The sequence below is a fragment of the Neophocaena asiaeorientalis genome, unplaced genomic scaffold (genome assembly GCF_003031525.2).
Source record: "Neophocaena asiaeorientalis asiaeorientalis breed wild unplaced genomic scaffold, Neophocaena_asiaeorientalis_V1.1 scaffold7, whole genome shotgun sequence".
Lineage (NCBI taxonomy): Eukaryota > Metazoa > Chordata > Mammalia > Artiodactyla > Phocoenidae > Neophocaena > Neophocaena asiaeorientalis.
In genome coordinates this window covers 1,175,072-1,200,965 of record NW_020185337.1, presented here as the reverse complement: position 1 = coordinate 1,200,965, position 25,894 = coordinate 1,175,072, and the positions used below count along the sequence as shown (strand labels likewise).

General features: G+C 39.8%; 1 protein-coding gene across 5 annotated transcripts in view; it reads left to right on the top strand.

Annotated features, from left to right (window-relative positions):
* The window catches only part of ARHGAP10 (Rho GTPase activating protein 10), a 321,959-nt gene that overhangs the window by 143,962 nt on the left and 152,103 nt on the right, over positions 1–25,894 (top strand). For all 5 annotated transcript variants that reach the window (XR_003002000.1, XM_024736121.1, XM_024736122.1 and 2 more), the window contains exons 11-13: positions 19,785–19,866; positions 21,796–21,841; positions 23,699–23,764. Coding sequence is in view for 4 of the 5 variants with exons in the window: in XM_024736121.1 (XP_024591889.1) it covers positions 19,785–19,866; positions 21,796–21,841; positions 23,699–23,764 (194 nt within the window). In the remaining variant the exon portion in view is untranslated. The remainder of the gene's footprint in view (positions 1–19,784; positions 19,867–21,795; positions 21,842–23,698; positions 23,765–25,894) is intronic.

Here is a 25,894-nt window from a genome sequence, read left to right as displayed (position 1 = left end):
ATTGTAAGTCTTGTTCTAAAGCTCTTTGGTTAACTTGGAAAATATCTTTATGTGTGTATCTCCTTGAGCCTTTGGGCTCATGTGACTGTAATTAAGTTGAATTACAGACTTCTGTTGTCTTTGCTTTATTTCCTGATTTCTGAACAGGGGAACATCTATTCAGGTTTGATGTTACCATCAGCCCCCCAGGTTTGATGTTTCTGGGGGCACTTAGTTCCCTGCCACCCCCCACTGTCAGTGTGTTGCTGTTGGTCTCCCACTTTTGGAGCAAATTCTGGAGAGAAGGGGAGTATACTCTCTCAGAGGTCTCCACCCTGATTCTGGGGTTTTGAAGGCATTTATTCAGTGAAAAGTTGAATGAGATAGGCTCTTCTTTTGTCTATTTCCCTCATTCCTGGCCAAGCCGACTATTGGGGATTATAAGCAACTTGTTCCTTGTTTATTAGGTATGAATTCCGTGAGGGTAGGAGCCTCATGTTAGTTCCTACAATGCTTTATATGTGGTGGGCATTCACCAAATTTGTACTGGATTAAATGAAATTGAATTGTTGCCTAGCAGTGACAGGACTGGGAATAGATTCAATCAGGCGATGGTTAGCGAACTGTCCTTTTCTTCCACACACACTGCAGCACTGTGAGCTCCAGTATTTGTATTCTGCTGAAAGAAAATAAACTTAACGCATTTTGGAGCATGTGGGTATTGCAGATGGGTTTCTGATGGGGTTTGTACAGAATCCCTATTGCAGACCTTCATATATAGCAGTTTCACCATTGATTGCATATGTTCCACGTAAAGTTTTTTGTCTTCTTTCCTGGTATCAGTCATTGCTATTTTCTATTCCTCGTGTTGGAAAAGCAGTCAGGTAACATTGTGACAATAAGCAATACTTCCATAAACTGCGGAATGGAGCCTGGCCTTGCGTTTGATCTGTGTACATGTAAATCAAAAGCTTTCACTTAATGGTTACATAAATTCAGATCAGGTTTGATTGCATGTAACAGAAAAACTCAAAATAAGATGACTTAAACAGTGTAGAAGTTTAATTTCTTCTCTTTGTTAGGAAGTCTACAGGGGATCTGGTCCTCGTTGGTGTCAGACACTGCCCACTCTTGTGCACGGTTTACCTTCCTGGTCACCTTAGGTCCAAGATGCCGGCTCGCATTTATTATGTAGCATTGTCTGTTGTGGTAGGAATGCTTTCCAGAGGAAGTGCACACTCCCTTTGCTCGTATACCATTGGCCTGAGTGGAGTTGTATGGTTATACCTAGCTGCAAGGAAGCTGGGAAGTGCTGAGGCAAGGAAATGTCTGGAAACAGAAGAGAGCAATCCGTGTGCTGTTCTGATACTTGGGAAATCTCTTAGGAAGAATGAAGGGGAGAAGAGCTGGGTGGGTTGATTTCCAACTAGCCGTTACTGCTTTGATTCTCAATGGTTAGGAGGATGTGTGGTTCATTTTCCTTCCCTCAGTTCACTGAAAGGTTACTTTGACTCTCTTAGTTGAGAGGTAGCATTTAGGAACACATGTGCCAAGAACACAAAGTGGAAAGATAATACAGTGAATGGGAGAAAATACTTGCAAATGATATATCCGATAAGGGACTTGTATCCAGAATATATAAAGAACTCAGAACTCAATAATAAAAAGACAAATAATTCCAATTAAAAACGGGCAAAAGTTCTGAATTAGACATTTCCTCAAGAAACTATACAGGTGGGTATAGCACATCAAAAGACACCTAACGTCATTAGCTATTAGGGAAATACAAATCTAAACCACAGTGAGGTATCACCCACTAGGATGACTGTAATTGGAAAGCCAGGTAATAACAAGTATTGGTGAGAATGTGGAGAAGTTGGAACTCTTACGTACTGATGGTGGGGATTTGAAATGGTGTAGCTGTTTTGAAACACACTTGTCTGTTCTTCAAAAAGTTAAATATAAAGTTACATGACCTAGAAAATTCTGCTCCTGGCGATGTGAACAAGAGAAATGAAAACCCATGTCTGCCTAAAGACTTGCCCAGGACTGTTCATAGACGTATTATTCATAAGAGCCCAAAAGTAGAAACAACACAAATATCCATCAGCTGATGAATAGATAGATAAATGTGCATGGCCATATGATGAAGTATGATCGGACAGTAAACATAAATGAAGAGCTAATACATGCTATGTTTCATTTTGAGGCAAATTACTCTCAGAGCCTGAGATTGTCTTTGCCAGTATTTTATTTAACACAGGTTCACTGTGGGAATTATAATAATTTCACAAGCCAGTAGCGTATAGGATGAATAATGTCTCAATGCATACTGTGTCTAATAGCATACGTAACATCTCTTAATAAGCTAATAAAGAAATAACATACTCTAAACCAATACTAGATTAATTACACTGTTGTTCCAGGCAAGGGAAGATGAAGGGGATACATTTAGTTGAGGTGTGCCTTTCTACCAGGGGGCTCTTGGGAGGAGACAGCATGACCCATTGAGAGCAAAAGTGGAAAGTCCCCGGTTGCTAGGGAACGAAGGGGCCAGTGTGGATGGGCAAGATCTTCTTTGTGGGGCTGCTGCATGGCTTTTGCCGCTGCTGGTAAGAGTCACCTTCACCACAGCAGGAGCTAACGCCCCACGGTCTTCAGAGAGCTATTTAGATCAACAGGGGGTAGCCTTGCCCAGACCGAACACACTCGAGTAGACCTTACAAACTGTGTATTCAGAGTCCAAATCCCCCCTCTCCACCGTTGCTTCTTCACGTGTTCTTATTGATAAGGCTCCAGCAGCGCCCTTCACTAGCTGAGTTATGGAGTGCTGTCGGCAACCTCAGATGTGGCTGATGACCTCCTGACTCACAATTTCACTTTTATACAAAAACAATAACTTTGCTCTTGAAAGCAACTTCGCGCTTTTTATTTTTATAAAGTGATTTTTTTCTTACAAAAACTGAAATTTATCAAAATCTTTTCAAAGACGTTTTACAGCAAGACATAGTTATTTCATGTTGAATATGGATGCATTTGAAAACCTAGGATATGATTGTCAGTGGCTAAGGCCCGGAAACATCCAGTCTGGTAAAAAGTGAATAGAGCAAAAAACAAAACAAAGCAGGGAATGATAAGGAGGGCTTGGTGGCATTCAGAGAAGATTCCAAGGCAGCTGGGTGCAGAGTCCTTCTGGTACCCCAAAACTGCGTTCACCTGTTGGAGGGTGTCAAGCCAATAGTCAGGAGAAGGAAGGACTTATTACCTGCAGCAAGTAAGGAGAACAGCAGGGATCTCTCCCAAAGCAGTGTCTCTCCCAACTTCACTTTTAAAAACAGCTTCATTTTTGTCATAAACAAGAAGATTTGAAATTACATCAAACCACTACAACATGCTACAAGGTGGATGAACCTTGAAAGCAGTTTGCTGAGTGAAACCAGCCAGTCACAAAAGACTACATCTCGTATGATTCCATTTATATGAAACATCCAGAATGTTCTACACAGGCAAATCTGTGTAGACAGAAAGTAGATTAGTGGTTCCCCAGGGCTGAGGGTTTGGAGGAAAATAAAGAATAAGGGCTAATGGGTATGGGTTTTTTTTTTTTTTTTAGGGTGTGATGAAAATGTTCTAAAATTGATTTTGGAGATGGTTGTACAGCTCTGTGACTATGTTAAAAGCCGTTGAAGTGTATACTCTAGGTAAATTTTATGGTGAATTATATCTCAATAAAGCCTACAAAAAAGGAACACTGCTGCAGGTAAAGGAATACTTACCATAACTAAAATCAGGCTTTTAAATGACGGTAAACGTTCACTACTTCACGCCAGTCACACTTCAAATACCATGGGCTGTGAAATGGTCACGTCACCGGTTTTAGGTTGGAGAAGAGCATTTTGTGTAGTTACTTTCCCCGTGGCAAGCTGTAGTTTGTCAGGAGGTGCAGCGTTCCTCCCTGAAGGGTGAAATATCCCCGGATCCAACAATTTTGTTACATAACTTGCTTTTCCATTTCACCGGCAAGCCTGCCGCATGCTACATTGTGCTGTGACCCTCACACACTTGCCTGGTAAATAATTACCATTCTGTGAAGTTCTCCCACGCATCACAGCCAGGCACCACTTAAAGAAAATGCTTCCCACTTTGCTTTCATTAATTTGACATTTCAAATATCATATTTGGTTTGATGTGGCCTAGGTCCTAGTATATTTCACTTGAAAGGATGTTGGCAAGATACTTCTTATTTTTATAATTCACCCATTTGTATTTTCATGATGATGAGGGGAAGATGAAATCACCTGTGTATCTGAAGCAGTATGCATTTTAGCCTACATTTATACCAGAGACTTTATTTAGCAGCTGTGTGCCTGGTAATGTATTCTTTGTCACTTTAAAAGAGTGAATTAAGAGCATACTGCTTCCAGAGCCCATGCAATTGGACTGAATAATAATGAGAATGTTTCTGTGGCACATTAGCTGGAGTAATATTTGTAAGTATTTTATAGTGCATGCCATTCAGGCAACTAAGCAGCCATTGACTGTGTTTGACGCTGAGGCTGGGAGAGTAAACCAGAGACTAAAAAGGCCTGACCTTAAGGGAACTCACAGACTGGGAGTGTTTGCAAACAAATAACAGTTTAGAGGTCTGTCTAAGGTGCTTAGGGAGCTGAGAAGCAACAGGGAATAGGGCTGGCTGGAAAAGGTTATACTAGAAAAATTGATTGTTAAATTTAATCTTGAAGATTTGGTCACAGTTCGGAAACTCGGAGGCAAAAAGGCCCAAAGAAAAAGGAATCATAGAAATCTTGGGAAAACATGTTAAGGTACTCCTTGAAGTCTGAGGTTCTCAGCAGTGAGTGATTTTGTGTCTGGGGACATTTTGATTGTCACAGTTGGGATGGGGGGAGGGCAGCAGGGGTGCAGGCTGTTGCTACTAGTGTCTAGTGGACGGAGGCCAGCAGTGCTGCTAAATGTCCAGCCCAGGACAGCCCTCCCCAGGAAAGCACCGTCTGATCCAACCTGTCAGTAGGGTTGCTCTTGAGAAGCCCTGTTTTAAAGCATTTGGAAAGACAACTCCAAGAGTTTGTGGAATTGAATGGAATTGTAGTGTTTTCTTTTACGTGTTTATAGGAATATTTATGGGTGTATATTTCAGTTAAAAAAGTGTAATAGCATAATTTGTTGTAGTGCAGGGGATGAATAAAACCACAACGCAAAGGGCTCTCTCTGTCTGGCGTTATCCTTTCGGGTGTGGTGCATTATTCAGGAGTTCTGCTAAGATTCCAGGGTAGAGAGAAGAGAAAAGGAAGTCATTTTAAAAGAATTTAGGTGGAATTGGTAGAAAACGGAGTGGGCAGAATTAGAAATAGCATTTCTTGTATGTAGCCTTCTGTGTTTTTCATAGAATGTAAGATTTTTACCCTAAGAATGGTATTGTTGATAGTGGCATACTGAAAGCCACATTTTATATTGGTTCCAATATTTAAATGGAAATCTGAATTGACATTCATATGAATTTATTCATGAAAATGCATGCTGAAGGACATTGCAGTGTGGATCATCAAAGAGTTTTTAGCTTTTGTAAATAAAGTCATAGGGCTTCCCTGGTGGCACAGTGGTTGAGAGTCCGCCTGCCGATGCAGGGGACACGGGTTCGTGCCCCGGTCTGGGAAGATCCCACATGCCGCAGAGTGGCTAGGCCCGTGAGCCATGGCTGCTGAGCCTGCGCGTCCGGAGCCTGTGCTCCGCAACGGGAGAGGCCGCAACAGTGAGAGGCCCGCGTACTGCAAAAAAACAAAAACAAACAAAAAGTCATAATGAACAATTGTATACAAGGGGTTGTGTGGACACACGTTTTCATTTCTCTTGGATAAATTCCTCTGAGTGGGATTGCTGTGTGTGTGTGTGTGTGTGTGTGTGTGTGTGTGTGTGTGTGTGTGTGAGAGAGAGAGAGAGAGAGAGAGAGACCTTTAAGAAAATTGACAATTGTCCAAAGTAGTTTAATCCTCTTACCAGCGATGTATGAGAGTTCCAGCTCCTCCACCCTGTAACCAACCTTTGATGATGTTAGTGTTTTTCATTTAACCTAATCATGACTAGTGATGTTGATTGAGTGCTGTTCCATATGCTTTCTGGCCAATTATATTTCTAACGTTGTGAACTGTCTATTAAAGTCTTTTGCTCATTTAAAATATGTTGTTGGTCTTTTTGTTATTGAATTGTAGGAATTAAGTTTTCTGGATACTGATCCTTCATCAGCTGTATTAATTATGAATATGTTAATTGTGAGTATTTTCTCTGATCTGTGGTTTGCCTATTCATTTTCTTAACAGTGCTTTGATGAGAAGAATATTCTAATTTTGATGAAGTTGAATTTATCAGTTTAAAAAAGTTTTATTGGTAGAACTCTTTGTTCTGAGAACTCTTTACCTATCCCAAGTTGCAAAAAACATTTCCCATGTTTCCTCCCTCCCTCCCTCCGGGAGGGCTCCTTGTTGTGGCATGCATGTGGGATCTAGTTCCCTGGCCAAGGATCGAACCCTGGGCCCCCTGCATTGGGAGCACAGAGTCTTAACCACTGTGCCCCCAAGGAAGTCCCCGCATGTTTTCTCTTTAAAAGCTTTATAATGGGTCTATGACTTGTGAAGATTTTTGGGTAGTGTGATTTGTGGAGATTGTGTGTTATTTATCTTTTCCTATATAGATAACCAGTATTTCTAGCACCATTTGTTGAAAAGGTCTTTCCTGTCATTGGATTGTTTTGGCACCTTTGTCATAAAACACTTGTCTGTGTATTTGCAGGTCTAATTCTAGCTTATTCTGTTCCATTGGTTTATTTGTCCTTTTGCCAATTCCACACTATCATTAATACTGTAGCTTTATAGTAGATCTTGAAGCCAGGTGGTATGATTCCTCTGGTTTTTTTCAAAATTGTTTTGGCCATTCTAGATCCTTTGCATTTCCATATAAACTTTACAGTCAGTTTATTTGTATTATTTTAAGTATTCTGGATACTAATCCTTCATCAGGATCCTTCATCAAAAAACCTGCAGGCCAGTATTTTCAATATGGAGTTTTAATAATTCATGAGTCTGAGCTTCTATTTATTTAGTCTTGAATTTCAGCATTGTTTTATAGTTTTCAGTGTAGGGTCATGGATAACTTTTGTTAAATTTCCCTAAGTATTTTATGTTCCTGGGTGCTATTTTAAAATTTATTATGTTTTTCATTTCATTTTCCAATATACTGTTAGTATATAAAAATGCAGTTCGTTTTTGTCCTACTCTGTTGCTGAGTTGATTTATTGCTTGTAGTTTAAGACTTTTTTTTTTATTGTACACAATGGTATCCTGTGTGAATAAAGACAGCTTGCTTGCTTTCTTTCCAATCTGAATGCCTTTTATTTCTTTTACTTGTCTTTTTGTACTGCCAAGACCTCCAATAATAATATGTTGAATGGAAGTGGTGATATTGGGCATCTTGCCTTATTCTCCATCTTAAGGGGAAAAGCATTTATTATTCACTGTAAAGTATGATGTTAGCTGAAGATTGTAGGTGCCTTTTATATTGAGGAAGTTTTTGTCGCTTCCTAGTTATAATCCTAAGTAGATGTTGACTTTTGAAAAAAAAGACTTGTCAGCATCTATTGAAATGCTCATTAAATAGTTTTCTCAAATCTGTTAATGGGTGAATTGCATTGAATTTTCTAAGTTAAACTAATCTTGCTTTTCTGAGATAAACTCTACTTGGTAGTGATGTATTAACTTCATTGGGTATTGCTGTATTTTTTTGCTAATATTTGGTTGAGGGTATTTGTATTTGTGTTTGTGACAGATATTGTATGTTATGCTCTTTTTTTGTAATGTCTTTGTCTGATTTTGATATCAGGGTTATGGTGGCTTCAGAGAGTTGAGAAGTTTTCCATCTGGCTCTGTTATTTCAAAGTGTCTGTGTGGTTTCTTCCTTAACTGTTTGGAAGAATTTACCTGTGAAGCCATCTTGGTCTAGTGGGTTTTTTTTGTGGGAAGTTTAAAAATTACAGATTCAATTTATTTAGTATGTAAAGTGATATCCAGATTTTCTAGTTTTGTGTGTTAGTTTTGATAAATTGGTTTTCAAGGAATTTGTTTATTTCCTCTAAGCTTTTGACTTTATTGGAATAAATTTCTCCATAATACCTCTTATTTTCAAAGAGGATCTGTAGTGGTACCTCTTTTTTAATGCTTGGTACTGAAGTTTTTCATTTTTTTCTCAATAAGTCTTGCCTAGAACTTTATCAGTTTTACTAATTTTTTCAGGTGACCCATATTGTCCATATTATATTTCATTGTTTTTTGCTTTTATTTTTATTTCCTTTGGATTTTGGTTTTCTTTTAAACATTTCTTAAGATGGAAGCATTGATTTTCCATTTTATTTTGAATGTAGACATATAACTCTATAGATTTCCTTCTAAAACAGCTTTAGCTTGCATCCCACAAATTTTGATGTGTAGTGTTTTCATTGTAATTCAGCTCCAGAAAATTAAAAAAAAAATTTTATGTGATTAGGACATAGGTGTTGAATTTTTACTCAGGTGTTATCTAGAAAGAGGATTTATTTATTGATTTATTTATTGATCGATTGATTGGCTGCATTGGGTTTTCATTGCTGCGCGTTGGTTTTTCTCTAGTTGTGGCGAGCGGGGGCTACTCTTCGTTGCCGTGCAGGGACCTCTCATTGCGGTGGCTTCTCTTGTTGCGGACCGCAGGCTGTAGGCACAGGCTTCAGTAGGGAAGCCCAATTTGCAATCTTTAAAACATCTTTCTGGGGACTTACCTGGTGACACAGTGGTTAAGAATCCGCCTGCGAATGCAGAGGACACGGGTTCGAGCCCTGGTCCGGCAAGATCCCACATGCCAAGGAGCAACTAAGCCCGTGAGCCGCAACTACTGAGTCTGTGCTCTAGAGCCTGCGAGCCACAACTACTGAAGCTGCGCGCCTACAGCCCGCGGTCCGCAACAAGAGAAGCCACCGCAATGAGAGGCCCGTGCACGGCAACGAAGAGTAGCCCCCACTCGCCGCAACTAGAGAAAAACCAACGCACAGTGACGAAAACCCAATGCAGCCAAAAATAAATAAAATAAAATAAATTTATATTTAAAAAATTCCACATGGATGGGGATTTTCTATGTGCAATATTATTATTGTTTTTCTCCTTTAATTGTCTTTTGGTTAGGTAACATAATCTATATTTTATCAATGAATTGAAGTTTACTAGACTTGTTTCATTGTCCCAAATGTGGTCTGTTTAGTAAATGACCCATGTGTACATGAGACCAATGATTTTTCTGCTGTTGTAGTGTTCTTGAAATGTCGGTTAGATCAAGCTGGTGGTTGTTGCTCAGATCTTCTGTATTGTTTTGATTTTTGGTATTCTATCAGTGACTAAACTAGGGATGTTAGATGAAGATGTGCCTGTTTTCCTTTTATTTTGTAATTTTTGTTTCCTATATTGATTATTTGAGATCTTTTGTTTTTTTGTGTCTGTACGTTTATGATTATGTCTTCTTGAAGTGACCCTTTTATCATTATGAAATGTCTCTCTGTTTCTGGTAATAATCTTTATCTTGAGATCTACCTTGTGATATTAATATAGCAACACTAAAAAAAGAAAATATATATAGCCACGTTAGCTTTCTTATGCTCAGTGTTTACTTGGCATATTTTTTTTTACTTTTTATTTTATATTGAAGTATAGTTGATTAACAGTGCTGTGTTAGTTTCAGGTGTACATATTTTTTTTCCATCCTTTTTCTTTTAACTCTTTGTGTCTTTATGTTTCAGCTTTGCTTTTCATAAACAGCATATAATTGAGTCCTGCTCTTAAAAATTCCAGTGTATTAGCCTTTGCATTTTAATCAGGGTTTTAGTTAATGTGTATATAGTATAGTTGTGGATATGTGTGGGTTTAAGCCCACCATCTTGGTTTTGTTTTCTATTTGTTCTGTTTGCTCTTTGTTCCTCTGTTCCTCCTTTGTGGCCTTCTTTTGAATGAATTGAGTCTTTTTTAGTGTTCTATTTTATCTCCTCTATGATTTATCTCCTCTGTATGATTTTTAGTTATGCCTCTTTGTATGTGCATTTTTTAGTAGTTGTCCTACAGAGTATAAGGTGCATTTTAAAATTACCATATTTTTACCTTTCCATAAACAATATAAACTTACAACAGTAGACTTCCAAATACCACCCTTTTGCCCTCTGTGCCCTTGTTTTATAGACTTTAATTCTACATATACTGAGTCCAACAATACGTTACTAGTTTTACTTTATGAAATTAATAATCAGTACTCTTTTAAAAAATTTAATGTTTTATTTACGTATATATGGGTGTGTGTGTGTGTGGTTTCATCTTTTGTTTTTAAAATATTTATTTATTTATTTATTTTGGCTGTTCCTGGTCTTAGTTGCGGCATGCAGTATGTTTTTTCTTTAGTTGCAGCATGTGGGCTCTTAGTTGCGGCCTGTGGACTCTTAGCTGTGGCATGCATGCAGGATCTAGTTCCCAGACCAGGGATCGAACCTGGGCTGCCTGCATTGAGAATGCAGAGTCTTACCCACTGGACCACCAGGGCAGTCCCTCATGTCTTTTAATATCAAATATTTATCCATTCTGATTTTCTTCATTCTTTTCTGCAGAACTAAGTTTCTATCTTGTGCTATTTCCCTTAAGTTCCTTAGGCTAATTTAATTTGAGCATTTCTTGTAATGCAGATCTGCTAGAGAATTCTTTCATGTTTTGTCTACCTGAAAATGTCTTTCTTTTACCTTCATTTTTGATGGATGTAGGACTCTGGATTGATAGTTTTTTTCTTCCCCCAGCACTTCTAAGAAGTCATTTCTGTTTTCTTAAGGGTCCACTTTTTTTTTCTCATGACAGGTCATCTATCTTTCTTACTGTTCTCTTGTATGTCATCTCTTTCTTTTGCTGCTTTCAAGGTTTTCTTTTCATGAGGTGCCTAAATGGGGTTTTCTTTGTTTTACCTTGCTTGGGGTTCATGGAAGTTCTTGGATGTGGGAGTTGATAATTCTTCTCAGTTTCAGAAAATTTTAGCCATTATCTCCTCATATGCTTCGTTTGCCCCCTTTTCTCTTTCTTCACGTTCTGGAACTCTAAATGCATTATGTTAGATCATTTGATACTGGTTTCAGTTATACCTGCAGGATTTTAATTTACAGAGGTGGCTGAGTGATGTCATGTAGAGGCTAATGCCACTGGAAGAGAATTTTATTCCTTACACTTTCCAAGAGAAGAGGGCACACCATGCCACATAGGGCCATGTGGGGATACACCAGGTTTTGGTCAGGAGTCAGGAAGGAGTGAGGGGAAATCCTAGACTAGAGCTTTTACTGGGGTTTCTGTAAGGCAGAGAAGGGGAGAAAGCATAGGATTAGCTACTCTGAGTAACACTGGTGAGCTCTAGGCTGTAGGCGTGGTTTTCAGTTGTCTGGTATCTGGCCTGGGGGTGATTTTAGAGCGGGGGGCGGGGGGGGGAATATTGGCTGGATGTGTGAGTTAGGTAAAGGGGGCAGTTGGGGATATAGACTTGGGTTTGGTTGCTTTGCATGTGGAAGTTGTGTTCCTGAACTCTTCATCACTTATTTTTCATTTCTTGCATATCCATTTGTGTCTTTTTAATAGTTTCCATCTCTTTGCTGAAATTCCCATCAGTTTATGTGTGTCGGCCGCCTTTTGCCATGGATCCTTTAACATATTTACTGTTGTTTTTAGGTTTCAGTTCCCCTCCCTCTGCCCCTCCCCCAGCCATACCTGGGCTATTTCTGGGTCTGGTTCTCTTGACTACTTCCTCTCTTGATGTTGGGTTACATTTCTTTGCTTCTTTGCATGCCTTGTAATTTTCTGGTTGAATACCAGGGATTGTAAGAGAGTAGTAGAGACTAAGGTAAGTAATATTCATATCTGGTAAAGGACATGCCCATTTTCCCATCAGGCTCCTAGCGTAGGGCTGTCAGGTCAGTTGGCGGTTGAGCTGAGATTGGGCATTGTTGTTACTTTAGTTAGATTCTGTTAGTCACGGGCTTCCTGTGATTTGAGGATGCTATCTGAAGCCTCTCCGGAAGCTCTCCCGCCCTGCCCCTCAGTCTTAGCGGACACATCTCTTTCAGCTCTGCTCTCAGACTGCCCCTGAGCACCTGGGGAAACGCTGCGGGAAGGAGTGAGAGGGTGGGTTCACATTCTCTTCGTGTCTGTGTCTTCTAAGGATTTAAACCATCACACCAGCTCATACTCTACCTTTAAAACTTTGTTAAAATCCTGCTTTCCTCATCTCTGGTGGCTGCCTCTTTGTCCTACTGCTTCGCAAAGGATGAAAACAGCTGTATGTGCGCACGTGCCTTCTCTCCAGAAAGGACTTGTTACTTCCTGCATTTTAGTTAACTAGGGATTTTTGCATTTTCAGTTCTCATATGGTTCTTCACTTTACTTTACTTTACCTACTTGCTGCGCCGTGCGGCATGTGGGATCTTAGTTCCCCGACCAGGGATGCAACCCACGTCCCTGCATTGGAAGCATGGAGTCTTAACCACTGCACCACCAGGGAAGTCCCATCAGATGGTTATTTAAAATAAAGCAAAACAAAACTGTGATTTTATAGGTTCTCCATCTTGTTCATGTTCTTAAGGTGAGGATGATGTTGTCTTAACAACTTCTACGCAGCTGTTCTCTAGCGATTAATGGGTTGAATTCACTTTTACTGGAGAAAACAATCCTTGTGACTCTATCATTGCTTACTTGTTCTATTTGAAACAACTTCTTAGTGGACAGAAGAAAGAAGTTATAAAGTCTTCCCCCTTAGTAAGATCAGGTAACATGCTTTAATTATCTCAAGAAAAAATGTATGTATTTAAAAAAATTTTCCAGCAACCCTTATGAGAAGCTAATTATGACTGCTACATTTCTAAAACTTTAAAAAGTGTTTTACTTGGCTTTGGCACTTTCCCCTTAGAGTATAATTTAGTGCAGGACTTGTAATGTGCTGGGTTATTTTTTTTTCCCCTCTTCCTTTTCAACATTCCTCTTAGAAAAGCATTAGAATATTCCCGATTTGTTACCGTCATAAATTTGGGTAGCTGCTTCTTAGTTTTTCCTCTTAATTTCTCCATTTACAATAATGTCAATTGACATCTCATAAATGTCTTGTGAATGTTTCTCTCTGCTCTTGTTGTATATTTTCTTAATATATGGGCTCATTGATCTGCCATGTAGAATCTAAGGAAAATGCATGTCTTCCACATGCTTCGAGAGCACTATAAAAAATGCAGTTGAAAGAGAATTAATAGATATGGGGTCAAACATAGAATACAGATAGATACTAGTTTCCTAAAACTGTTTCTCACGCATCTGCCTTGGGTAGTGTCTGATGCGTAATAGTCCATACTGTTTTGTTTTGTTTTGTTGCGGTACGCGGGCCTCTCACTGTTGTGGCTTTTACTGTTGCGGAGCACAGGCTCCGGACGCGCAGGCTCAGCCGCCATGGCTCACGGGCCCAGCCGCTCCGCGGCATGTGGGATCTTCCCGGACCGGGGCACGAACCTGTGTCCCCTGCATCGGCAGGCGGACTCTCAACCACTGCGCCTCTGGGGAAGCCCGTCCATACTGTTTTGAATGAATGAATGAAACGAGATTGAGGTGCTGATTTAAGAATAAGAACCTGTTTAACCTGTTACTTCAGATTTCAGTTCTCAACCTTGTGCTCTACAGATACTAATTTTGGTTTTAAGTAAGGACAGACTGTCCCGGCCAAGTGCTCTCTTTCGTCTGGTCCACTTTTCCTTTGTGAAGTTTATCCCGTTGCCTTTGTATGCCAGGAATCCTCTTTGCCTTGCTATGCACGCAGGATTATCCAGAGCTTAGCACAGTGTGTGATACACAGCCCGTACCCGATGTTAGTTTGGTCGAGATGACTATTTGATGAAGGAAGAAGAGGAGGCGCCGTCCTCAGCTGGACCCGTGTAACGCATTGCAGCAGTATCTGCTCCAAGAACCCCAAATTAGAACGTTCTCAATCCTGGTTCTAGCTTCTGGGGAGTTGCTAATGTTTTTCCCTTAGCTACTCGGTGAAACGAAAGAGATCATTGCTATTTCTTTCTTTATGTAAATGTGAATAATCCAGCACATGGTTGTAAAATTTTCTGTTCTTCACTAGCCTGGTGGTCACCATGTTGTTCTACACGTCCATTAAATCTTATTAATAAAACATGTCTTTGTTTCAAAAACTGGAGAATTTTTATGGTTTAAGGATGAGATGCTATTAATACTGTAGTTTAAAGTGTGTCCTTAAGTCTCAGTTTGGCTTAATGATTTCCTAGCAGTTGATTATTTAAAAAGGGGAAGAAACTTGAGCAATTTCAAATGGTTGAAATGTGTTTTAGTGCACGATGTTTTATTTAGAGGTAGGGGCTTATAGAGGATGGCTGTGGGCAGCGTGTGTGTAAGGATGGGGCCCAGCTTTCTGTAATACTGGTGACTGATCCCTTTAAGTAACATGTGGCAAGTGTGAAGTGTTCCAAGGGATCACTACAGTGTGATGAATTAATTCTCCAAACTGGAATTGTTGTGAGTTACCGTGTTATTATTTGTCAAAATGGGAACAGAAGTAGAATTCTTTCCTCGTAGGTGATAGATTTCTACTGAGTCTCTTATCCTGCAGCAGGTTGGTTGGTTTGTCCTCCGCCGTATCCCTCAAAGGGCTAGGGGGCTCAAGTCTGAGGCATCACGCCTCGGGGGCAAGGAGTAGAATAATGCTTTAGTTTTTATGCCACGTTGGATTTCTATCCAGGTGTAATATGGCTGTTTCATCTGAAACCTGACAATTGCTCTTGTCCTTACTTTACTATCTGTAATTCTAGTTCATGACTCTTCATCATTCAACACTTTTGTCTTGTCTTCCAAGTTATCAGAACCGGTCATTATTTCTCTTATCTGCTGCTCTATGTACAACTTAGTTAAGAGTATCCAACCAGGGACTTCCCTGGTGGTCCAGTGGTAAAGAATCCGCCTTCCAATGCAGGGGATGTGGGTTCGATCCCTGGTCGGGGAACTAAGATCTTATATACTGTGGGGCAGCTAAGCCAGCACGCCACAACTGTTGAGCTCGCGTGCCTCAACTAGGGAGAGAAAACCCACACGCCACAACTAGAGAGAGAAAACCCGCACGCCACAACTGGAGAGAAACCCGTGTGCCCCAATGAAGATTCTGCATGCCACAACTAAGACCTGACACAGCCAAAAATAAAAATAAAAAAGGAAAATAAATAAATGAATATTGAAAAAAAAAGAATATCCAACCGTATACTGGTAGTAAATATTATCTCCCCTCGAGTATGGATGGAAAACCTTAGGGGGAAAACAAAAAGAAACTAGAAAGCACGAAATTTCATCAGGTTCGGTGTCTGATTTTGAGTATTATAAGTATAGTAAGTCCTTATTTGCTACAGTTGTTTTTGGCTCTCAACGAATCCCTTAACTAGTTATTGATGTTATATTGTAAATGATCTGTCTTTTATTCTTTATTCTTGGAGTGACAGCTTTCTTACTCATTATTTTGTTGCCCATAGTACGTAGTAGCACCTCATGACTATTTCCCAGGTCCATTCATTTGTTTTTCCTTCATCTTGGTCACTCTGTCTTATCCTCCGAGTCTTCTAACAAATCTTTGCACGCACCCCTGTTCAGTCTGTTTTCTGCCCAGCAGCAGCCAGTGTTCACGTACATCTTTAATCTGATCATGTTAACCCCCTACTAAAAACTTTCAGTGACATTTAGGATAAGCAAACCCTTAGCATGGCCAAGGAGGCCCTTTGTGGCGGGACCCCGGGCTGCATCTCCAGCTTTCCATCATGTTGCTGGTCCAGCTGGTTTGTAGGACCTGTGATGAAGCTGATCCCAGCTCCATGAAAGTGCGCTCTTTCCTCCTAGGTGCCTCTTTGGTCTAGGGGACGACTCTGGCCCTATTTCTCCTGCATGGCTCATTTATCCTTAAAGCCTCAGATTAAATGTCGCTTCCCCAGGGATGCCTAACTTCCAGGGTTAGGCCAGGCTTTCCTTTTCTATCTCCATAGTACCTTGAAATCCTGAAGTTGCCCAAAGAGACTGGCAGCGGAATTAGCTCACCGACAAGTCTCCTAGACCACAATGATTTAGCATATTTGAAACTGAAAGCTTTTATATGTGGACACGCATCTCCTGATGTCCTGCTCATTTCCTGTCTTCCTTCTAGGTAGCTGGTTTCACTCATTTACACTTACCTGACTCCCTGGCAGTGCTCTGTATACTTGTAACTAATTGGTTATTTGCACTTTGTTTACCTTTCACTTTCTCTGCTAGATAGTCAGCCCTTTGTGAGCTGTATGCTGAGCCCAGTGCCTAGCAGGTAGCGAGATATTTAATAATTCCTGACCCTCTGGTACAAGACCTAAAGCACAACAGATAATATTTCAATGGTTGTTGAACTGAATGTTTGTAAACCCCATGTTTGTATTCCCGTGACAGACTTTGCCATTTTTAACCCGGGGTCCCGTTTTTCTCTGCTGGTTTTGCCATTCCTGGATTAGAAAAGCTGTTAACTTTCTGTTATATATTTGCTGTAGCCTCTTACTGTCCATTTTGTACTTCAGTTCACTTAGTTACATATTAAGTGTTTGAATCCATTCCATATACTTTTGGGAGAGGTCTTTAGCTATTTTTTCTCCTTTACAAGAATGGAGCAGTCATGCAGACCTGAGACCCCTGTGTGTAAATATTGTTTTATCACTTAACCGACGTAAAGAAAAACATGCCTGCCATCTGAAGTTTTCCCTCACAATTTTAATTAACTCTCCTGAGCCCAGTGTGGGTTACTAAGAATAAGGGCCAAAATCTTCACGTCCCATTCGAGGCACTTCTTAAAACAGCCTGGTTTTCTGGGCATCTTGCCTCGATTCTTGCTCCAGAAGGATGCTGTGCATAGAAGAGCATAGAAGAGCAAGAGCTCTTGGTTGTGAGCTCCATAGTGCCAAGGTGATGGCAAAGCCGGGCCAACGCTGAAATGTTTAGGGTAGACAGTAAAGAGCCGTTTTGCTGTTCAGGAGTGGGGTTGGGGGATTACAAGTGATTTTTTTTCCCCACAATATTCATAGTCTGGAGAAAATGGAGACAAGAGACTCTTGAAGACAAGAGACTATCAGTTGCAGCTATAGTTACTTGGTAGTGAACTTGAAGCACATAACTTCTCAGGCTTTATAACCATCATGTGGGGAGAAAACCTAACGCCTGTGGGTGTGAACATTGGGGGCCTCACATATTTGTATTTGGCATGATGCTTTTGGAGTGCTGCATGCTTTATAGTACTTTATAAAAATTGTAGCGATTATTGAATTGCACTTGATTCTTGCAGCTTGCTTTACTTGTAAGAGATGACCCAATACTTGAAAATGAGGTGAAGTACTGTTACAGGAGTGTTAACTTTAAAAAGTATATTCAGGGGCTTCCCTGGTGGCGCAGTGGTTGAGAGTACGCCTGCCGGTGCGGGAGATAACGGATTCGTGCCCCGGTCCGGGAGGATCCCGCATGCCGCGGAGCAGCTGGGCCTGTGGGCCATGGCCGCTGGGCCTTTGCGTCCGGAGCCTGTGCTCCGCAGCGGGAGACGCCGCAGCGGTGGGAGGCCCGCGTACCGCAAAAAAAAAAAAAAAAAAAAAAAAAAAAGTACATTCAGTATCAAAGGAGAATGGATGTTTACTTTCCATTTCAACCATCTATTTTCATTTCCAGTTGTCTGTGGTTTGGAATATTCTACCTTTTCATCCCTTGCCAGAGAGGTTCATTTTTAATACTTTTGATCAAATATACAAAATTTGTTTCATTGGAGAAACAAAGAGGAATTTGTTATTGTTCCTCCTTTGTTAAGAGGAATTATTAATGGCTTTTCTACCTAGGACTCCTTCCCAATATGATGAGTTTTCTGGAAGACTCTAAATATCCAAATAAACTGAACTGAGAAAGATGGGCATTTGGCCCTGAGGACCAACCCAGAGCTCTAAGAAAATACAGAGGAAACACCCTAAACAGTTAACAGCGCTATCTTCTTGGAAGTGGAATCGGGATGGGGTGAAAGATGATTTTCTGCTTTCACGCTGCCCATGCCTGGGTAACAATAAACATGTATCTCTTTTATAAATAAAAATTAATCATTACTACCACCCCACACCTATTAGAATGGCTACTTTCAAAAAAAAAAAAGAGAGAAAATTACAAGTGTTGGTGAAGAAAGATATGGAGAAATTGGAACCCTGTGCATTGTTAGTGGGAATGAGCAACATTAAAAAAAAAAAAATTACATTTGACCCCTCTTGTGAGACAAAACTATTTCTCCCTACTCACGGGACACTTCTGTACTCAGAATGGTGTGGGTTTCTCTGCACTAAGCAATTCTCCAGTTCTCTGTGGAGACCAAGTGTCCTATGATTGAACTCAGTTTTGACACTAAGTAGAGTTCATGAAGACCCAACGGATCAAGGGCTCAAGACTGCCCCCTACCGCTTCAGATGCCAGTTACAAGTCCAGGTTGTCAACTGTGCTTTTGGTTATAAATCAGGCATTCCCATGACCCTGTCCTTGAGTTTGATAATTTGGTAGAATGCCTCACAGAACTCTGGAAAACAGTTTACTTACTGTTGCTGATTTATTACAAAGGATATTTTAATGGGAACAGACGAAGAGATTCATGAAGAGATGTATAGGGCAAAGTATGGAGGAAGGGGCTTGGAGCTCCCATGTCTTCTCTAGGTGCTGTCCCTCCAGCATCTTCATGGGCTCACCAGCCTGCAAGCTCTCTGAACCCCAGGGATTTTTATGGAGGCTTCATTGTGCAGGAATGATTGATTAAATCATTGGCCATTGGTGTTTGAAATCAATTTCCAGCCCTACCCCACTCCTGGGAGGTATATGGGTGGGGTGGAGCTGAAAGTTCTAATCCTCTAATCACATGGTTGGTTCCCTTGGCAACTGGCCCTCATCCTGAGACTTTCCAGGAGCCCCCCAGTCCCGTCAGCTCATTAATATACAAAATGACACATCATTGCAGAGATTCTAAGGTTTTTAGGAGCTGTGTGCCAGGAAATAGTGTCAGAGACCAGACATATATTTATTATGTCATGCTGGACAACTCCACTTGTGGGTATATACCCAAAAGAATTGGAAGCAGGGTCTCAAGGAGATATTTGTACACCTATGTTGATAGCAGCATTGTTTACAGTAGCCATGTGGAAACAAGCCACATGTCCATTGATGCATGAATGGATAAGCAAAATGTGGTCTGTACATACAGTGGAATTCTGTTCAGCCTTAAAAAGGAAGGAAATTTTGACACATGCTATAGCATGGATGAAAATGGAGGATACTTTACTAAGTGAAATAAGCAAGTCACAAAAAAGGCAAATACTGTATGAGTCCACTTCTAAGAGTTACGTAATCAAATTCACAGAGACAGAAGGTAGAAGGGTGGTTGTCAGGGGCTGTGAGGAGGGGGAATGGGGACTTTTTCATGGGTACAGAGTTTTAGTTTTACAAGATGAAGGATTCTGGAGACTGGACTCAACACTGCTCAACTGTGTAGTTAAAAATGGTGAAGGTGGTATATTTTATGTTCTGTGTATTTTATCACAATTAAACATTTAAAAGAAACAATTACCACAATGAAAAATTAGAAAGTAGAAAAGGAGGTTTGTTTTTAGCAGCCAAGGGGTAACCTGATCTGTTCCTGGTGTCTTGCAGGCCTGGAGTTTCTTTGACCATGCAGGCGTTTTCGGAAGAGGAGAGGAAGCAGTGGTTGGAAGCTCTGGGTGGAAAAGAAGCTGTAAGAATAACCAGTGGTTGAGTTTTATTTCAAATCCCGTAGAGTTGGCTTGTGCTCGTTTTCATGTTGTTTTTGCTTTATAGTATTTGAAAAAAGTCCCCTGCTGAAACTGGTGTCTGAATTCCTCTCGGAAGCATTCGGTATTCTAGAAATTCGGCTTGAGGTAGCAGGAGCACACATGAGACCGATATATCGTTAGTTTTTATTTTTGATTTTTCTTGACTTTGCCGCTAGGATTTGCTTTGCTTGAGGAAGTCATCTGAATCCTCAATTTCTTTTTTCCTACCTGTGACAGTACTTTGGGTGATGACCACAATAAATGCTTGCAGTTTGATCTCAGTGGAGATGGAACCGTAAATATGCGGCTGTGCAGGCAGCATTAGAAGTGACGGCTGTACTTATTTTTCATCATTTGACGATTTATGGTTCAGCCTAATGATTCACAGTGTGCAATACCACGTAGCCGTAGTGAATGGGCCTCTGTATTCAGATTGGTTTGAGGAATAAATTAAACGCAGTGCTAGAGATCCAGAGGCACAGGACTTCAGTCAGTTTGCCGCTTTATTCAAGCACTACCTTCCTCTCAGTGGACTGGTGGCATCTGGGAGCTGAGAATTGGATAGTTCATCTATTGAATGGGGGACTTAGTGAGGATAATTATAGAAAACACCAGAGAACCCATTTCAGTCAATGCTGCTTACAGTCTTATGCCTCTGAACACACCGCCAGTGCAGGCACCAGGTGGGCTTACCTGGAGAGCGTTTGCCATTTCAGCAGGATTTAAAATAAAAAGAGGAAAGAGCATGATTTGCAAGTGGAAGAGGGGTCATATATAGTAAAAAGAGAGGTGTCAGGACAGAGCTTTTGAAACGGGCAAAATATATTGTTATCTGATGGTAGTGGAGCACCCTGAGAGTGCAGGAAATAAGGCAGAGAGGCTGGGCAGCACCGCGTGTGGCAGTCTTGATGTGGTGTTTGAGAAACGGAAGCCCAAATTACATCTTTTAAAAATAAATCCTATATAGGAGAAGGTATCATTCTTGGAGGAAAAAGGCAGTGATTGGAATTGTGTATCATTTTCTTATACTTGATCTGCATTTAGCCTCCTTGGTTTTATTTCTATTTACTCTTAATTTGTCCTTGAAAATTTTAACTGGGAGTCAGGAGTACTTCCAGCATTGACAGTTGCTGAGATCCAAAACAGGTTTTCCGAATCGTCTCTAGTACAGGCAAGGGAGTGACTGGGACTTGTCCCCCCGGAGATTCAAGAAGTTCTTTAGAAAGTGAGTTTGCCTATTTGCATCGCAAAATGATCCCATGACTAAGTCATGAAGAAATAAGTCTATTGCCAAAGGCAGTGTAACCTTGAAGACGTATACGCTCTCCTTTAGAGTGACAAAGCTAAGTAATTAATTCAAGATATACAGACAAAGGCAAGTATGTAGAAAGAAAATAAATATTCAGCTATGTGTTTACAAGGGGACACTTAAGGCACTGTGTATTTTTTCCAGGTGATGTATGGGCCTTGCAAATACCGGGACAGCGCTAGAATTCTGAGGCAGCCTGGGATCATCACCTTGATATTTCAGATGTGGTTATTAAAATTATGGGCAGGAGTCATGTAAACAGCAGATTTTAGAAATAGTGATGAAAAAAATGAGCTTACTGATTAGAATGCAGCCGTTCGTTTGAGCATTTCAAATTTACATGAACTTTCAGTCCTGGCCCCTTCATCTTAATTTTGCTACTTTGGCAATATCTCAGGGAGAGACAAAGGAGACCCAGGGTGCTCTTTTTTGTTACCTATCTTTGCATGATAGGTGATTAACCAATGTCAGTGTATTTTGTGTACAGTCCCTAGGTGTGCCTAGTAGAAGCACTTTTATTGATTTGCTAAAAATATTGTTTCCCCCTTTTCTCTTTTATTAGCTCTTCCCTAGTTTTAATAGAGCCATCATCCCAAGACCAGAAGGAAGTAAGTGCTAATTTATAAAAATGACTGTTGTCTCCCTTTCTCATGAGTTATTTCGTTTTTATTACTGATGTCAAACTGTTGCTGGGTGCTTACTCTCTGTACCCTGTCTGTGTTAGTCCTCTATGTAGTAGATGTCTTATTCATTGAGGACCTCCTCAAATTTTCCTGGACAGCTGTAACCCTCCTTGATCTTTCCCATCTCTGAGCGTTTTTCTTTCCAGTCTTCCTATACAAAACCGAAAAAAACTTTCTCTGTAATTCACTTTGGTATTTGTTTTCATAGCCACAAATGAATACATAAGAGTTTCAGTTATGCATCTGTCGGCTTCCTAAGTTGTAAACTCCTGTGGATAGGAACTGTTTACCAGGTCCTCTGTTCTCAACCCTTCACACCTCCACCCTTAATATCCTTTATCCTTAAAGTCTCTTGAGTATGGGCTGTACAAATAGTATAGCATTGCACCTTAGAAAATAAAACAAACAACAACCAAACACGTTCAGGTATTCTAGGACAATAATTTTCACTTGCATTGCATGCACTAGAGGAAAAGGAAGTACTCCCTAGCTCTGTACTCTTAATTTGTACTGAGATAAAGTGAAAATGTGATCAAATTTGTTGGGTTCTTTATGAATCTACTTTTAATATCTTTGGAGGAATGAAGCTACATTTGTCAGATGTCCACAGTTTGGAAACATTGTTAAATACCCATGATCATGATGTGCATATCACTTAGCCTGCCACTGGAAATTGACCTGGTGCCGGGAAGGTTGTCAGTCACTGAAGTACCTCTTCTTCCCCTTCGTCCTTTCTTTTGCTTTTCTTTCTCTTCCCTCTTTCTCTTTTCCCCTCTTTCCTTCTCTTTTTCCTTTCTTTTTTTGTTTTTATAGAAAAATGAAAACATGCCTTGTTTTGGAAAAGTAGTTTTGCTAAGCAGAAAGAAACACTTGCATTTTATATAAATGTTGTGAATAGTGGATCCTGAAAAAGGTAAACCACTGACCAATTTTCCTCCTTAAAATGCTGTCCGAGCTTAGTTTTAAATCTGCAAAGTTTATGTTCATGACTTGTTCATGCTATCCCCTCTGAGAACAGAGTTATTTGGTATTCCTGCTCCTGAGTTCTAAATACAGAATAAAGCATTCGCTTACCCTGATTGCATTTTTGGAACAAGAATTGCCTTTTATTAGGGTATTCAAATAGGTCAGCCTAATCATGGTTAAGTATCCATATTAGAAAACAATATAAAATTATATTTACAAAATCTATTTTTACTACACAAATCATCTATTTTAAATTCATTATGAAAATAATAAAATATTAAACGCTTAGGGCATGGTATAAAATATGAAAAAAATTTCAAGCTGATGGCTCAAATACTATTTTTTAAAAGTATTTAAAAAAATTTTCCCCCAGGTTAAAAAAAAAACAGTTTTGTGTTCTCCAGCTTGTCAAGAAATTTAAAAACTTTCACTTATATATATAATTAAAAAAGAAACCTGAGCGGTTGTTGGAATTTGGGCAAAATGCTATTTCTAGATAGCTTCCCCTAAAGATTTGTGTCACTTTCTTTTCCACTATTTAAAATACTATATTTATTAACTTAAAACCTAGTTTAAATTACAAGTTTATTTATATATGTTGGTAATAAATGTCTTGAAATTCCAGTAAATGCTCCTCTTAGTATGTGAAATTCTCATTTACATTATTTAAACAGGGAATGCGTGGCCTTTAGCTTTCATTTTTTAAAGAGTGAAATAAAAATTATATTGGATTTAAATAATTTTCTCCTATTTTTGTAAGGAAGAGATTGTGAGTAACTAATTGTGCCTTTAATATTTTATGACTGTTTCTTTTAGGTGCACAGTTGGATAAGATGGGATTCACAATTCTTAGAAAATGCATCAGTGCAGTTGAAACACGAGGTAACATGATTGAATCATTTTATTCATGAGAGGCTATAGGTATGTAAAATCTAAGGGTCGTTTCAAATGCTTACTGCATGGTTAAGTTTTGTAGAATGAAATATATTAATGCAAAATGCACATTCTATGCATCAGAGATTCAGTTGTTCATTTACTCTGCCAGGGTGGGGTTTTCCTTTTTATTTACATGTTTCTCCCTTGCATTGAAACAAAGTCAGGGCTAAAATGAGAATCAGTAGAAGAATCTGCAGTGTCGGACAACCCGTCTTAATCGCTTCTTGTTCACGCACTAGTGAGATATTTCCATCTTCCGTTGTCTTGTTGGCTTCCAGTTTAAAAATTGGCGTCATTAAGATATCATTTACTTAGAGTAAAATTCATTGATTTTAACTGTACAAATTGATGAGTTTTGACAAGTGTGTATAGTTGTGTAACTACCACCACAATCATAGAAGATTTCTCTCTCCCCCCAAAATTCCTTTGCGCCCCTTTGCAGTCAGTCTCCACTCCTTCCTTGACCCTTGGCAACTACTGAGCTGCTTTTCATCACTTTAGTTCTTTTTTTTTTGTAAGCATTTTATATGAATGGAATTATGCAGTATGTTGTTTTTTGAGTTTGGCCTCCTTGTTTAGCTTCTGAGATTCATCTTGTTGGTGTAGCCTTAGCTCATTGCTTTTTATCGCCGGGTAGTATTTCATTATATGGATATACTGCACTTTGCTTATTCATCCACCTGTTGGTAATATTTAGGTTGTTTCTGTTTTAAACTTCAGGAAAGATAATCTCTCCCCATTTTGGTCCCCTGACCAAAAGCTCAAAGGTCTCTTGTTTAGAGTTCCTAAGGAAAAGCAGGGCTCTGGCACTTTGCAGCCATTCCAGCAGACTTTGGAGAAACCAAATATTGAACTTTGCAAAACAGGCTCTTTCTGGAGGGTGGATTTCTCTTTGTTTAGAGTCTAGTGAAGTATGGATAAATTGAATATTTAATTCACTCTCATACGTTGTATATCCCAGTCCTACTTTGGATGACTTAGCGGGATGAAGCATTGCACTCACGTTTTCTGTCAAAACAAGGTCTTTGTTATAAAGCCAGGACTGCCACCTGTGAAATGAGAGCGCTGGCTAACAGATGAATACGAGCTGTTGTATGATTTGGGTATTTGCCCATCGATAATAAAAACCCAAGCCACAGAAAGCTTTTCTCCCATTCTCTCTAACAGTGGCAATTCAGGCTATGACAGAATTTCATTCATTTCAACCTGCACTGAGGTTGAGCTGACAAATTTCCTCTTTTTCCTAGTGCTTCAGAAATTTCCAAAATTGGGATGCTGTGACTTTCATATATCTCACTTTATCATTCATGTTTCTCCTTTTCCTGAGCTTCTAGGGAGCCTTCATTGTATCACTTGCATGCTTATTATTTTGGTAAATAAAATTCTTTCCCAAAAGGATATAATTTATACATACTTGCTTCTGCCTGACCAGATAAAAAAATCTATCTAGAATGCTTTCGGATTGGTCTGTGTAGTTGTATGGAGTGTTATGTACATTGAATGGAATATGTATAGTAGAATCTGCATGTATTGAATGCATTTTTATTATAAATATGTAAATTGTTGGATTTTCTTTACAGAAGAATGAGTCTACAGATTTTAAGTTAGATTTTCCCCATTTAAAATAAAAGACAAAAAAGCATATGTTTTTCTTTTCAAATCTTTTGTTCCTAAAAGTCTTCCATTACTAAAGCCTTTTGCTTTTAATAGAGTAATAGACAAAAAATAGAGTTAAAAGACTCAACTGTCAGTTCATGTTATTCAACATGATGAGGAACCGTGTGGAATCTGAGCCTTTTTTAAGTGGCCTCTCCCGTTGCAGAGCACAGGCTCGGGACGCGCAGGCTCAGCGGCCATGGCTCACGGGCCCAGCCGCTCCGCGGCACGTGGGATCCTCCCGGACCGGGGCACGAACCCGCGTCCCCTGCATCGGCAGGCGGACCCTCAACCACTGCGCCACCAGGGAAGCCCATCTCTGAGCCTTTTATCCTAAATTTAAAAGTGCTCCCAGGGGCTATTGCTCTTAATGATTTTCCCCAGATCACCTATCATGGCTGTTGATTTTTTTTTTTTTTT